The 12,476-nt window shown below is 49.1% G+C and overlaps 1 protein-coding gene across 1 annotated transcript; it reads right to left on the bottom strand.

The window, feature by feature from the left end:
* Positions 1-3,171: 3,171 nt before the first annotated feature.
* LOC124663765 lies at positions 3,172-5,995 on the bottom strand. The gene is made up of 3 exons (XM_047201430.1): positions 4,876-5,995; positions 3,543-3,709; positions 3,172-3,453 (listed from the first exon to the last, which is right to left on the bottom strand). The coding sequence occupies exons 1-2, from the start codon at positions 5,993-5,995 to the stop codon at positions 3,591-3,593; spliced, it is 1,239 nt and encodes a 412-aa protein (XP_047057386.1). The 3' UTR covers positions 3,172-3,453; positions 3,543-3,590.
* Positions 5,996-12,476: the final 6,481 nt, after the last annotated feature.

Raw genomic sequence — 12,476 nt, 5'->3', positions numbered from 1 at the left:
TTCATATTTAGAGATGATACTTATGTTATTTCACCTATTTTGCATGTTTCATGATTATTGGAGAATTACTCACCGGAGTCAGGATTCTGCTGGAAAAAGCACCGTCAGGATACAATATTTCTGAAGATCAACAATTGACGGAAAATATACCGAAACTCTTATTTTTCCAGAAGACGGAGCCAGCCAAAAGGGGAGGCCGAGGAGGGCCGCCATGGGCCCTCCCCATAGGCCGGCGCGGCCACCAGGCCAGGCGCGCCGCCACATGGGGAGGGGGCCCACGACCCCCCTCGGCCATCTCCCTTTCGCTTACTTCATCTACCCGAAACCCTAAGGTGCGGAGGACGATCGAGAATAGACACAGCCGCCTCTACGGGGCGGAAAACACCAGAGAGAAAAGAGCTCTCCGGCATGCTAAAATTCACCGGGGAAATTCCCTCCCGGAGGGGGAAATCGTCGCCATCATCACCGTCATCAAGATGGACTTCGTTGGGATCATCATCATCATCATCTCCACCACCGACACTGTCATCTCCACCGCTGCACCTCGTCTCCGTTGTAACATCTAGGGTTGAATCTTGATTATTTCATAGGGGAAACTCTCCCGGTATTGATTACTCCTTATTATTGATGCTATTGAATGAAACTGAATCAAGGTTTATGTTCAGATTGTTATCCATCATCATATCACCTCTGATCATGTTCCATATGATGTCTTGTGAGTAGTTCGTTTAGTTCTTGAGGACATGGGTAAAGTCTAAATGTTAGTAGTGAACTATGTTGAGTAATATTTAATGGTTTGATATTTAAGTTGTGGTGTTATTCTTCTAGTGGTGTCATGTGAACGTCGACTACATGATACTTCACCTTTATGGGCCTAAGGGGATGCATCTTGTATTCGTTTGCTAATTGTGGGGTTGCCGGAGTGACAGCAACCTGAACCACCGTTGGTATATCGATGCATGAGGGATAGCAGGATCTCAGAGTTTAAGGCTGTGGTTAGATTTATCTTAACTACTTTCTTGTATTTGCGGATGCTTGCAAGGGGTTTAATCACAAGTATGTATTAGTCTTAGGAAGGACGGTGCATTAGCATAGGTTCACCCACACAACACTTATCAAAACAATGAAGATTAATCAACTATATGAAGCGAAAGCACTAGACTAAATTCCCGTGTGTCCTCAAGAACGTTTGGTCATCATCAGTAAACAAACCGGCTTGTCCTTTGTGCTAAAAAGGATTGGGCCACTTGCTGCAATTATTATTCCCCCATTTTACTTACTTGTACTTTATTCATCTCCTATATCAAAACCCCCTGAAAACTTGTCTGTAAGCATTTACAGTGAATCCTTCATCGAAACTGCTTGTCAACACCTTCTGCTCCTCGTTGGGTTCGACACTCTTATTTATCGAAAGTACTACGATACACCCCCTATACTTGTGGGTCATCAAGGATCGATTCCAGTTTCAACCACAGCGCCGCTGCGGATTTCTCAGCTAGCACTTCCTGCAAGATATTGTTGGATAGATGAAGCTGAATTAAAGAAAAAGCCTTACGATCTTTCCTCTTTTCATCGTCGGTCCAGGTCTTGGCATCTTTCTTGCCAAAACCATCAAGAGCTTCATCCAGATCAGAAGATTGGGTAAGGATCGCCCTCATCTTCACTTGCCACAGAGAAAATCTCGTGGTGTGATCCAGCTGCGGTAGATCGAACTTCAAGGAAGATATGTCGCAAACCCTAGGTTGAAACCTGGGCTCTGATACCACTTGTTACAAACACGACAAGCAAATAACGAAAAACGATAAAGGAACACACGCAGGGGACACAAGATTTTAACGTGGAAAACCCCTTCCAACACAGAAGGGGGAAAAACCACGGGCGATGGGCCTCGCTCCGCTCGTCAGAAGTTAACCTCCCTTTAGAATGAATTTGGATCACAATACAACACCAATGATCTCGCTGAAAGCATTGTTTTGTGAACTTGGACTTTCTTTATGGTGAAAAGCTTGGATTTTTTCCAGCAACGATAATATTTGTGCATTATTTTCTTCTTGAAGGTGTTGCTTTTTGATAAAAAAAAACAATTCTAGTTGGGATGTTGCCTTCGGCGCTGCTGTGAGTGTTTGATCACTTCTACGGATTTTTTTTTACTTTGCCTGTGTGCATTCTTATTTAATGTATTCGAGCATCTTTCTTGATGAAGAGCCTACGGGTAATTGGTATGTTTGAAAAAGATTGATATATCCAAAAAAAAAACGCGAGTCAAAGGGGCCTGCATATACCTAGCCATGGGCAGCCTGGCCCGGTCGGCCTGGCCCAGCCCGGCCCGAAATTCCTGGGCCAAGCCCGACCCGACCATGCCTTTGGGCCATGTCTGGGCCAGATTTTTTGGCCCGATGGTCAGCATGGATCAGGCCTGGGCCATCATTTTGCGCGATTTAAGGAAGCGGCCCGGCCTGAGGCCCGACGGACTTTCCTTATGATGGGCCGGGCTTGGGCCAAGATTTCCGGCCCGACGGTCGGGCCGAGCCAGGCCTGGGCCAAGATTTTCCGCATCGGGCCTTGGTCGGCCCGGCCCGAGAAATGCTCAGGTATAGGCCTGCATGGCCTGATGCTGCTTCCGTGCAGTATCATTTTGGCTTCCAATTAGCAAGCGCGACGTTTGATGTGCAGCCCGGCCGCCCAAAATTTTCAGTCTTGCAGCAGTGTCTGTGCTGCTGTGGCCACATGCTTCGGGCTCACGAATCATGACAACAAGTCCTAACAAGGTGGATTATTCCCTTCCTCGCGTGAGTCTCTTCTCAATCTCTTCTCCTAGCAAACAATGTACAGTAGTATATAAATAGTCAGGGAAATGATAATGGACAACCTGCATTTCAGATACTCTGCAGGTACCGTATACACATGATCAGAAACAAAGCACGAAACATGACCGATCTTTTTATACGTCGATAGTGGCATGCAGCGACTGAACACTGAAAAAACGCATGGAAGCGCATCTCCTATTCTCATTCGAGATAGGTGACGACACCAACAAGCTAAGAATGAATTGGTTGAGTTAATCCCAAGGCAGCCACAAAGACAATATATAAGCATGGAACACTACCGAAACACGGGAAATTGGAGCAGCAATCAATCGCTAAACAAGAGCAGCATAGATTTGGAGTTCAACAGTGTCACTGGAACATCAGTACATCACTGACAAAACTCAGTGAAGCATCGAGTTAAGATGTCTGGATTCAGAGGCCTGCGGCCGGCACTGAAATCAACCATTAAAAGAAACAGTACGAGATAGTTCAACTAAGAATTTATAGCCGATAGTGTTCCAGCAGCGTTTCACCATCTGATTCTGATAGACCAAAAAAGGAGACAACTTAAGATACTTTGCGCGAAGATGCCTAAACTTGCAGGTAATTAACCAGGACTCGACATAACTTGAACTGAGCACTACACCTGGATCAAAGGAAAATTTGACAGAAGAACATTAGCACTATGGGTAAAGTAGTGATCAAGATCATACAGATTGATCTTATCGAGATTACCAAGAAGACTGTTAGACAGAAAGACTTGCTTCATGTTCCTCCATCAGTTCATCCTATGAAAGTCTGCATTGTCATTCCCACCAAGTGGTAGTCCCCTGGCGATGGATGGGATAGTCGTCCTTTAGCTTTTTCAGCCGCGTTGATGCCCTTACACCACTTATTCATTCCTTCAAAGACAAACAATATTAGACGGTTCGGCAAATCTGAAGATGTGGTCGGTCAGTCAAGAAAATAGTGTATAGTATAAATGGTTCTCATGAAATTTGTTACAACTAGGAAAATCTTATCACATGGAGCAGAGTGAGGACTTAGATTTTACTAGTAATCACTCTCACTTATTAATAATCAACAGAAAGATCCTAAATAAATCTACAGCAAACGTTTGTCTAGCACTCTAGCAGCCCCTAGCTAGTCAAGATTTCTCAGCATCAATTTGAATGCATGTACAAGAGTACAAGACTTGTGCAACGAAAAGATCCCTGAAAAAAGCAGTAATCTTCTCACCTAGTCAAGTATGTACAGTTTACATGTAATCAGTAGTCACTCTCACCTATTATATTAATAAAACAACAAAAGATCCCTGAAAAAATAAACAGCAAAAGTTTGTTTTGTCCCTATGTTTTAAAATAAATGTCGCAATTTTACCTCGATATGGATGGATCTACAACTAAAGTATGTCCAAATACATTCATATTTAGACAAAACTATGATCCCTAGTCAAGATTACTAAACTAGTGTGTCAGCATCAATTTGTATGCATGTACAAGCGACCTGTGCAACGAAAAGATCCCTGAAAAAATAAGTAATCACTCTCACCTAGTCAAGTATGTACAGTCTGCATGTAATTATTAATGACTCTCACCTATTATATCAATAAAACAGAAAAAAAATATCCCTGAAAAAATCAACAGCAAAAGTTTGTTTTGTAGACACTAGTCAAGCTTACTAAGCTAGTATCTCAGCATAATTTCCAGAAAGAACAATATTCATGAAGACACATCATTAGTTCATTACTCGTATTTGAATTGAACACTGCAAGCTGGCCGATCACCTTACATAAGCAATGTGACGTTCGACCGTCAGAATGAGCAAACGATCAATCAGTAAGACTACTGAATAACTGAAAATATGGAAAACGGAAGTGGCATATAGGAAATATCCAGGCGATCACATGATATTTGCAAGGAACACACAGAGCTAGCCATTGCGCACAGGACAAAACAAAGTGGGAAATTGGACATACGGCAGACGATCAGATACACAGACAAGAACAAGCATACTGATAGAATAGAAATTCGAAACATACGGAGATGATGAAGGTGGCATTAATTACCAGAGGGGAGCGGGTGCGGCAACTCCCAAGCGCGAAGGAAGCGGCTGGCCATGTGGCAGCTCGGCGGCGCAACTAGGCCATACACCTTGCATTCCACAACCTTGCGCGTCCGCACGTCGACGCCGAAGATGTTCTTGTCCAGGACAAAGTAGACGACGCGGGGGTTCTTGGGGTGGATGAGCGCAAGCACGGGAATCTTCTTGGGCATCCTGGTGGCCTTGTAGGTTTTGTCATCCCAGATCTCAGTAAACGTCGCCTCGTGCTCCAGCGTCCACTCCGTGGAGTCCGGATCGGCGAGCGTCCAGACGGAGACCTTGGGAGTGGCGGCGCCGCGAGTGTACGTGTCCACGAAGCGCAGCTTGCCGGCGCTGACACCCACGTACCGGTACTTGTCGGTGACTCCCCAGCCCTCCCTGCAGTCCAGCACCGTTCCCGGCGGGAAGGGCACGAGGCCGAGGTCGGGCCTGTTGGTGAAGGGGTCGAAGTTGATGACGCCCCAGGAGAGGTCGATCCACCAGAGCCTCCCGAGGTGCGAGACGACGCCGATGCCAGTCCACGGGCGGGCCTTGACCGGGTAATCGACCTTCTTCTCGAACCACTCCCCGCGCTCGGAGGAGAAGCAGAGGAGCGTGGCCTTCTCGCAGCCGATGATCTGCTGGAACTCGGCGACCATGTAGTGGCCGTCGCCGGTCGGGGAGAGGACGAGGCCGAGCTGGGCCTGGTGGTGGATGGCGTAGGCTGGCTCCGGGTCGGGGAGCTGGAAGGCCGAGGAGGTGGTGGCGTCGAGGACGAAGTAGCGCGAGGTCCAGTACTTGAGGAAGGTGGAGTGGTGGCGGCGGCGCTGGATGGTTTCTTGGGTCTCGGCGCGGCCCAGGTTGGCCTGGAGGAGGAGCAGGCCGGAGGGGTCGGTGCAGAGGACGAACGGGAAATGGTGTGTCGTGGCGGGCTCGGGGAAGACGCGCGGGGAGACGGTGAGGATGGAGACGCGAGGCGGCGCCGTGAGCGCGACGGAGACGTCGCTGCCGTCCGCCGCGGCGGAGATGCGCGCGATGCTGCCTAGGATGACCCACGAAGACGGCGGCGGCGGCGGCGGGGCGGATGAAGAGGAGGGAGGCGCCATTTGGGATGGGCTGGGCTCGCAAGTCGCGACGAGAGGGAGGAGGGGAGAGCTGCCGGGGAGCAGGGGGCTGGCAGCCTTTTGAAGTTTGAACGTCTCCTCTCTTCGGAATGCTTTCTGTTGCGGTCAAAACTCAAAAGTTGTTTTCGTGTCGTTTTGCTCAGGATCGTTCCTTTTCCTTCAACCACGAGACACCGCGGAGATGCAACTAATTGTTAGCTGTACAACCATCCTTGTTTTTACTCCCTCCATCCACAAATAAATATACATGCGGGTTTTTCAAGATAAATTATAAAGTGGAGTAAAAAATATATTGGAAACATGCATCTCTCATTTTTTATTTTTTTACTCCAGTGAGCTAAGTGCATGTAGAAAAAAAAAGAACATGTGCTCATATTATTGGGTTTGATTTCTGTGCGATGAAAGAGAAGCAATTAAAGTGCATTGGGAACATAGGTGTACACTCTTTTGTGGACAAAGTTTAGAGCTAGATGTCCACTTATTTGTGGACGGAGGGAGTAAGTGTGAAGGTCTTTAGTTTTAAATTTGATTAAATTTGAACTAATCCCTGGCATGACTGAACGAGACCTGTCCAAGGGTCATGGGAAGGACGCCAATTCAGAGAGGCGGGAGGCGCATGTGGCGGCATAGTGCTGGAGGAGGGCGCCAAGGCGGCATGTATATTTGGTTTTTGCCGCGATAGTTTGAACTCTGGCGCCAGGCGGAGGGAGGTTGCACTGGTGCTGGTGGAGGCACTGCAGGGGGCGGTGGGCGTGGAGCAGCGACGAAGGCTTGAGGGCGTGACTCCTTGGTGGTGATGGTGTGGTCAGCTCACTGCAACATGGAGCGGACCTCGTCGAAGGAGGGAGGTGGCCGCATCATGGGGATGAAGGACACCTGCTTGTCGAAGCGATCGTTGATCCCGACGAGGAGGACCTTGATGAGTTGTCGGTCGTCGATAGGGTCCCCAAGCTCATGAAGCTCTCGGCGATGGACTGAAGCCGTTGGCAGTAGACGCTGACCTGAGAATCACCCTGGACGGTGTTGCGGAAGCTCCGTGTGAAGGGTGTTGACACAGGCGTCGACATTGTCTTGGAAAAGCTAGCAAAGGGCCGTCCAGAGAGCGGCGGCGTTGGTGGCGTGGCGGAAGACAAGGTTTGAATATCTCCATGGACACACGCTGGTAGATCCACTGGATGACTACGAGGTCGTCCTTGACCTAACGACGATCCGAGGGCCGGGGAACGGGGAACGGAGGTGATGGCGATGTGATCCAGGAGGTTGCAGCGGTTGAGATGGGCCTCGAAGAGATGGCGCCAAAGGTAGTAGTTGTGCTTTGGAAGATCTAGGATAGTTGGGATTAGGGGTGTGACATCGGAGATAGTATCTGCATAGTGTATGGTGGTAAAGATAGTTAGGGCTAGAGAGAGCAGAGGAAGAAGATGCCACGACGAAGCTAGCGGGGTTGGTGGCGGCGACAGCGGCGCGCCACTCGTAGAAGCGGCGTGGCGGCAGCGACGATGGGTGGGCGGTGTAGCTACACCTAGGCAAAACTCGGGTTAGGACGGGTTTCGGTTCAAGCCCAAAAAAGCCCAAAGCTAAAATGTCAAGCCCGAACACCGACCCGGCCGGAACTATAAACCGAGCCCGAACCCGACTCGAACTGGCAAAAGCCCGGTCCGACCCAAGAAGCCCGGCCCAAACCTTACCTAAATCACGAAAAATGCAAGCATGAGCCTAGCCTGGCCCGACGTTCGTCCTAAAAAATCAGGCCCGAGCCCGGCCTAAAGTGCAAGCCCGACCCGACCCGGCCCAAGATTTTTGGGGCTGGGCTGCCCATGCCCAGGTGTGGTGGAGCCATGCCCTTGGATCAGTACTAATTTGATACCATGTAGAATTATAATGAAATGTAACTTGTATTAGTTTTGGAGATTACAAGAGGTATATATATAGGCCTAAGAGCATCTCCAGTCGCGTCCCCCAAACCGTCCCCCAAAGGGATTTGGGGCGCGCCGGACAAAAAAAGCGTTCCAGCCGCGTCCCCCAAAGCCCTTTTTTGTCCGGCGCGCCCCTATATGGTGTCCGGCACCCCGAGCCCGTCCCCGTCCCACAGGGGACGCTCCGGGGACGCCGGACACAACGAAAAGCGAGGCGGGGAGTGGCGGGGCCGACCCGTCAGCGGCACAATTAATTTAAACCTAACCGCCGCCTACCTCGCGACGGAAGTTATTGGCGCGCAGCCGACGGTGCGGTTCCCGCGGAGGGCGCGGCCGACGCGTCCCGTCGCGCCTAGCTCGCGTGCCGGCGTTAATGAGCGCCACCGCTCCTCCGCCTCCCTCGCGGCCTATAAAAGGGGCGCCTCTCATCGTCCCTCTCACACACAAACCCTAGCGCCTCTCTCCCAAACCCTAGCCGCCACCATCTCTCAACAAGACTCGACGCTATGTCTGGTAGAGGCGGAGGCCGACCTCGCGGCCGCGGCCGTGGTCGTGGTCGTGGCCGCGGCATAGCTGAACGCTCGCCGTCGCCTCCCACGCCGTCGTCTTCATCGTCGGAGATGGACGTGGAGCCGGACGTCCCGTTCGAGTTCGTCCACGTCCTCAAGGGCGACCCGCGCGGCATCCGGAGGCTGCCGGACTCCTTCGCCGAGTACGTCGGCGGCGTACGCCCGCGCACGATGCATCCGCGGGAGCATTCGTGCGGCTACCGCCGGTGGATCGTCAAGGCGATCTACGACGCGCGCGGCAAGATGTACTTCAACATCGGCTGGGAGAAGTTCGCGCGCCACCACAACCTCGAAGCCGGCTTCATCCTCGTGTTCTCCTACTTCGGCAACAGGGACATGAGCGTCAAGGTCTTCGACGAGAGGCGCTGCCTCCGGGACTACCACGTCGACGAGGACGACGACAAGCACCGACGAGGAGGACGACCGAATGAGTGTTGTTTCTTCGCAGCGAATACGTGCACGGAGGTTTCGCCTGTTCGCCTCATCGGTAGAACCAACAAGGGCACCATCCTCCCGCTGGATTTTCCAGTTTAGGTGACTGAGTGTGCCCTCGAGTGTTCTTTCTTAGCAGCGAACACACGAAACCTTCGATACACGGCCTAGTTAGGTTTACTTTCTTTGCAATATTTTATATTTGTGTCCACCATGGTTCAAACTATGTATTAGTTTGTGGAAAACCATGTTCCAAACTGTGTTTTCGTGTAAACCACGTTCCAAATTATGTATTAGTTTGTGGAAATTGAAATAAAAATGCCAGAAAAATTATTTTAAATGTTTGGGGGCGGCGTTTGGGGGACGCGGCTGGGGAGCGACGTCCCCCAAACGCGGCACGAACAAAACACGTCCCCAAACGCTCGATCCGGCGCGGTTTGGGGGACGGTTTGGGGGACGCGGCTGGAGATGCTCTAAGCCCAACCGACTTAGCCTAAAACCCTAGCAGCCCGTCTACTTGTATTACAAGCATAAACATAATCTAACATGAACAAGTTTACTTCTACTCTACCAATAAATGCTACATGTATTTTTTACTTTTAAATAATCCAAAATTATATTTAAAATTTTTAGAAAACCTAAAAAGAGGACAAAATAATACGTGTAAAACTTAATAGAAACTACTTTATGTTCTAGGCTACTAACTAATTACCCATTGTTAAAATGGACGGGGAGGATGTGAACCGGGGTGCACATGCATCCTATAATAAAAGTAAAAAAAAAATGCTATTTTAAAGTTAAAAAAAAAAGTGTAAAATGCACATATGTAGATCTTATGTTGATACTTATTTGTGCAGATTTTGGGGCAAAAAACAATCATATGTGACCTACATAAAAATGTGAAACTGCAGTTTCCTGTTTCTATAAACAGTACCTCAACAACTATTTTAGTGTCATTTGGACATTTTATTATTTTCGTGTAGACCACATACAATCGTGTTTTTTCGTGCAAACTTACACAAGTAGGTATCAACATAATACATACATGCAAATGTTTATTTGAATTTTTTAAGGTTTTTAAGTGGATTTTTTCCAATTTTGGAGAAACCGGGTGTACTAGCACCTGGTGCAACTGGGTATTTTCAGTGTTAGAATGTGCTATCACTATAAAATTTTATTATATTTTATTATATTTGTGTAAACTAAAATGTAAAATAGTTTGCATTTAAGTTTTAAACGTTTGTAGTACACATCATTAGCTACATCTAAGATTTTTTTAATATTTTAAAACATTAAAATACAAATTCTAAATATTTAAAAATAAAATGCTACATGGAGCTCGCCTTTCGTGTTCAGTTTTCCTCACCATATTCGTTACATACTCTCTTCTTCAACCATGTGCTATTGTAACTTTATAGAGGAAAAGTAGCAGCTATCAGATGTATATATCTGTATATTGTAGTTTCCCCATATGTTTAGGGGGCTTTCTGCATATGTGCACCTGTATATCTACACTACTCCGTACTTAAAAAGAACGAGGTTTCTCCGTTTTCTGCCACCAATTTCGTCGTCGTCGTCCTCTTGGGCCTGGTCGAGCTTCATCTTCGCCCCTTTGGCCTGGCCCATATTCGTTCTCCACTTCCTTCCGAGCGAAGTGCCCCATGCGCCCCCACCGCGGTGCTGTCCGCGGGCCCACCACAGCCTCTGCCCACGCGCCGCCGCCGAGCCGGCGGCCTCCTCCTCCACCGCGGCGGCGGCGAGGGCGCCCGTCTACGCTCCCACCCCGCGGGATCGGCCGCTGCGGACGCCGCACAGCGGGTAAGCATCAGATTCACCCCGTCCACACGTTCGGTATTCGGAACAACGGCTCGCTCAATTTTAACCCCCACCTGATACTTATTACGCAACTCTCCAGCCAGTAGGGGCTGAGAAGCGATTCTTCAGAATGCTGCTAATCCGCCCATGGCACACGCGATTCAGCAGATAAATGGCTGTGACCATTGAATTGTTTTGGCAGGTATCACTACGACGGGACCCCCAGGCCCTTCTTCGAAGGCTGGTACTTCAAGGTGTCCATCCCCGAATGCAGGCAGAGCTTCTGCTTCATGTACTCCGTCGAGAACCCGCTGTTCCGTGACGGGATGAGCGCGCTCGACCGGGCAGTACACGGCCCGCGGTTTACCGGGGTGGGAGCGCAGATTCTTGGTGCGGACGACAAGTACATGTGCCAGTTCTCTGAAAAATCAAACAACTTCTGAGGAGGCTGAGGCAGCCACTCGATCCAAAAACCAAGCGATTCACCATGCTCCCGACCTAGGGTACCGCCACCCCGCCGCCGCTCCCTCTCGCAGTAAAGGCCGGGGGAGGCGAGTTGGCGTTCCTCTACGCGGACTGCGGCGGCGCTGCCTTGGTCCCCGAAGAGTGGTTTCCGGCTACCCACGGCGGCCGAGATCGCCGCGTCGTTGTGGCCCGATCTCCTCCACGGTGACGGCGTCGCAGGGGGCGGATACAGGTCGCCGCGTCGTTGTGGATCGATCTCCTCCACGGCGACGACGTCACAAAAGGCGCATATGAGAGATGTTGTGGCGAGCGACCGAGATATCGCGGCCACCAAAATCACTGCGACCACCGTCCATGGCAGAGGATGAGCAGGATGGGGCCTGGGCGCACGAGATCGCTCCGACCCTGCTGCCAAGATCCCTCCGAGACCACGTCGACCGGATCCGGTACTCACATCACCCTGATCCGTCCGAATTTACCATGCCTGCTTGTAGGTTTGTGTGTGATCTTTACTGTGTCATTTTTGCACTTTCGCATCACGGAATTACGGCCGTACCAGTGTCAGGTTTCCTGTCATATTTCCAATATACTAGGAAGGTGGGGCGCGGCGGCACGCCGCGCCTGTGTGGGTGCAAGGTGAAGAGAAGTTGTGATTTCATTACAGAGTTCATCAAGCCAGCTAAATAGGTATTGCTTCCTTTCATTCAAATGTAAATACTCCGTATTACAACATATGATTAAAAAGATGAGATAATTATCTCATCACAAAGTTTGTCAAGCCAACTAAATAGGTATTACTTTTTCATTCAAATGTAAATATTAAAACAAATGACAAAAGGATGACATAATTCCTAAGTAGGGTTTGTTGTACGTCAAGAGACAAAGATAATCCAAACTGAAAGGGGTACTAATACACCCGTCTATAACTATGCTTATGTAGAATGCAGGGATGTCTTCCGCCATTTTTCTCATTCAACCTTGTACTATTCAGGGAACACAATATAACAAGCCAACAATGATTGGAGGTCTTGGTGCTTCAGGTAGGAGATTAAATGGCGAATCCAAAGTGTGAGTTCATCTAAGTGTACTTGTAACAGGCATATCTGCTAGATAAAATATTAATGTGCTAACCAATTTGGACAATAACACATTTTATTTTTCAAGTTCACTTTCCTGACAGCCTACAAACGAAGTGTAGTTGTGAGATCCATAAATCAAACATATCATGGATTTTATGCAGATTTAAAAAATATAGCTGGAACTTAC

Source organism: Lolium rigidum, chromosome 6 (genome assembly GCF_022539505.1).
Source record: "Lolium rigidum isolate FL_2022 chromosome 6, APGP_CSIRO_Lrig_0.1, whole genome shotgun sequence".
NCBI classification, from domain to species: Eukaryota; Viridiplantae; Streptophyta; class Magnoliopsida; order Poales; family Poaceae; genus Lolium; species Lolium rigidum.
This window is presented reverse-complemented; position numbering and strand designations above follow the sequence as displayed.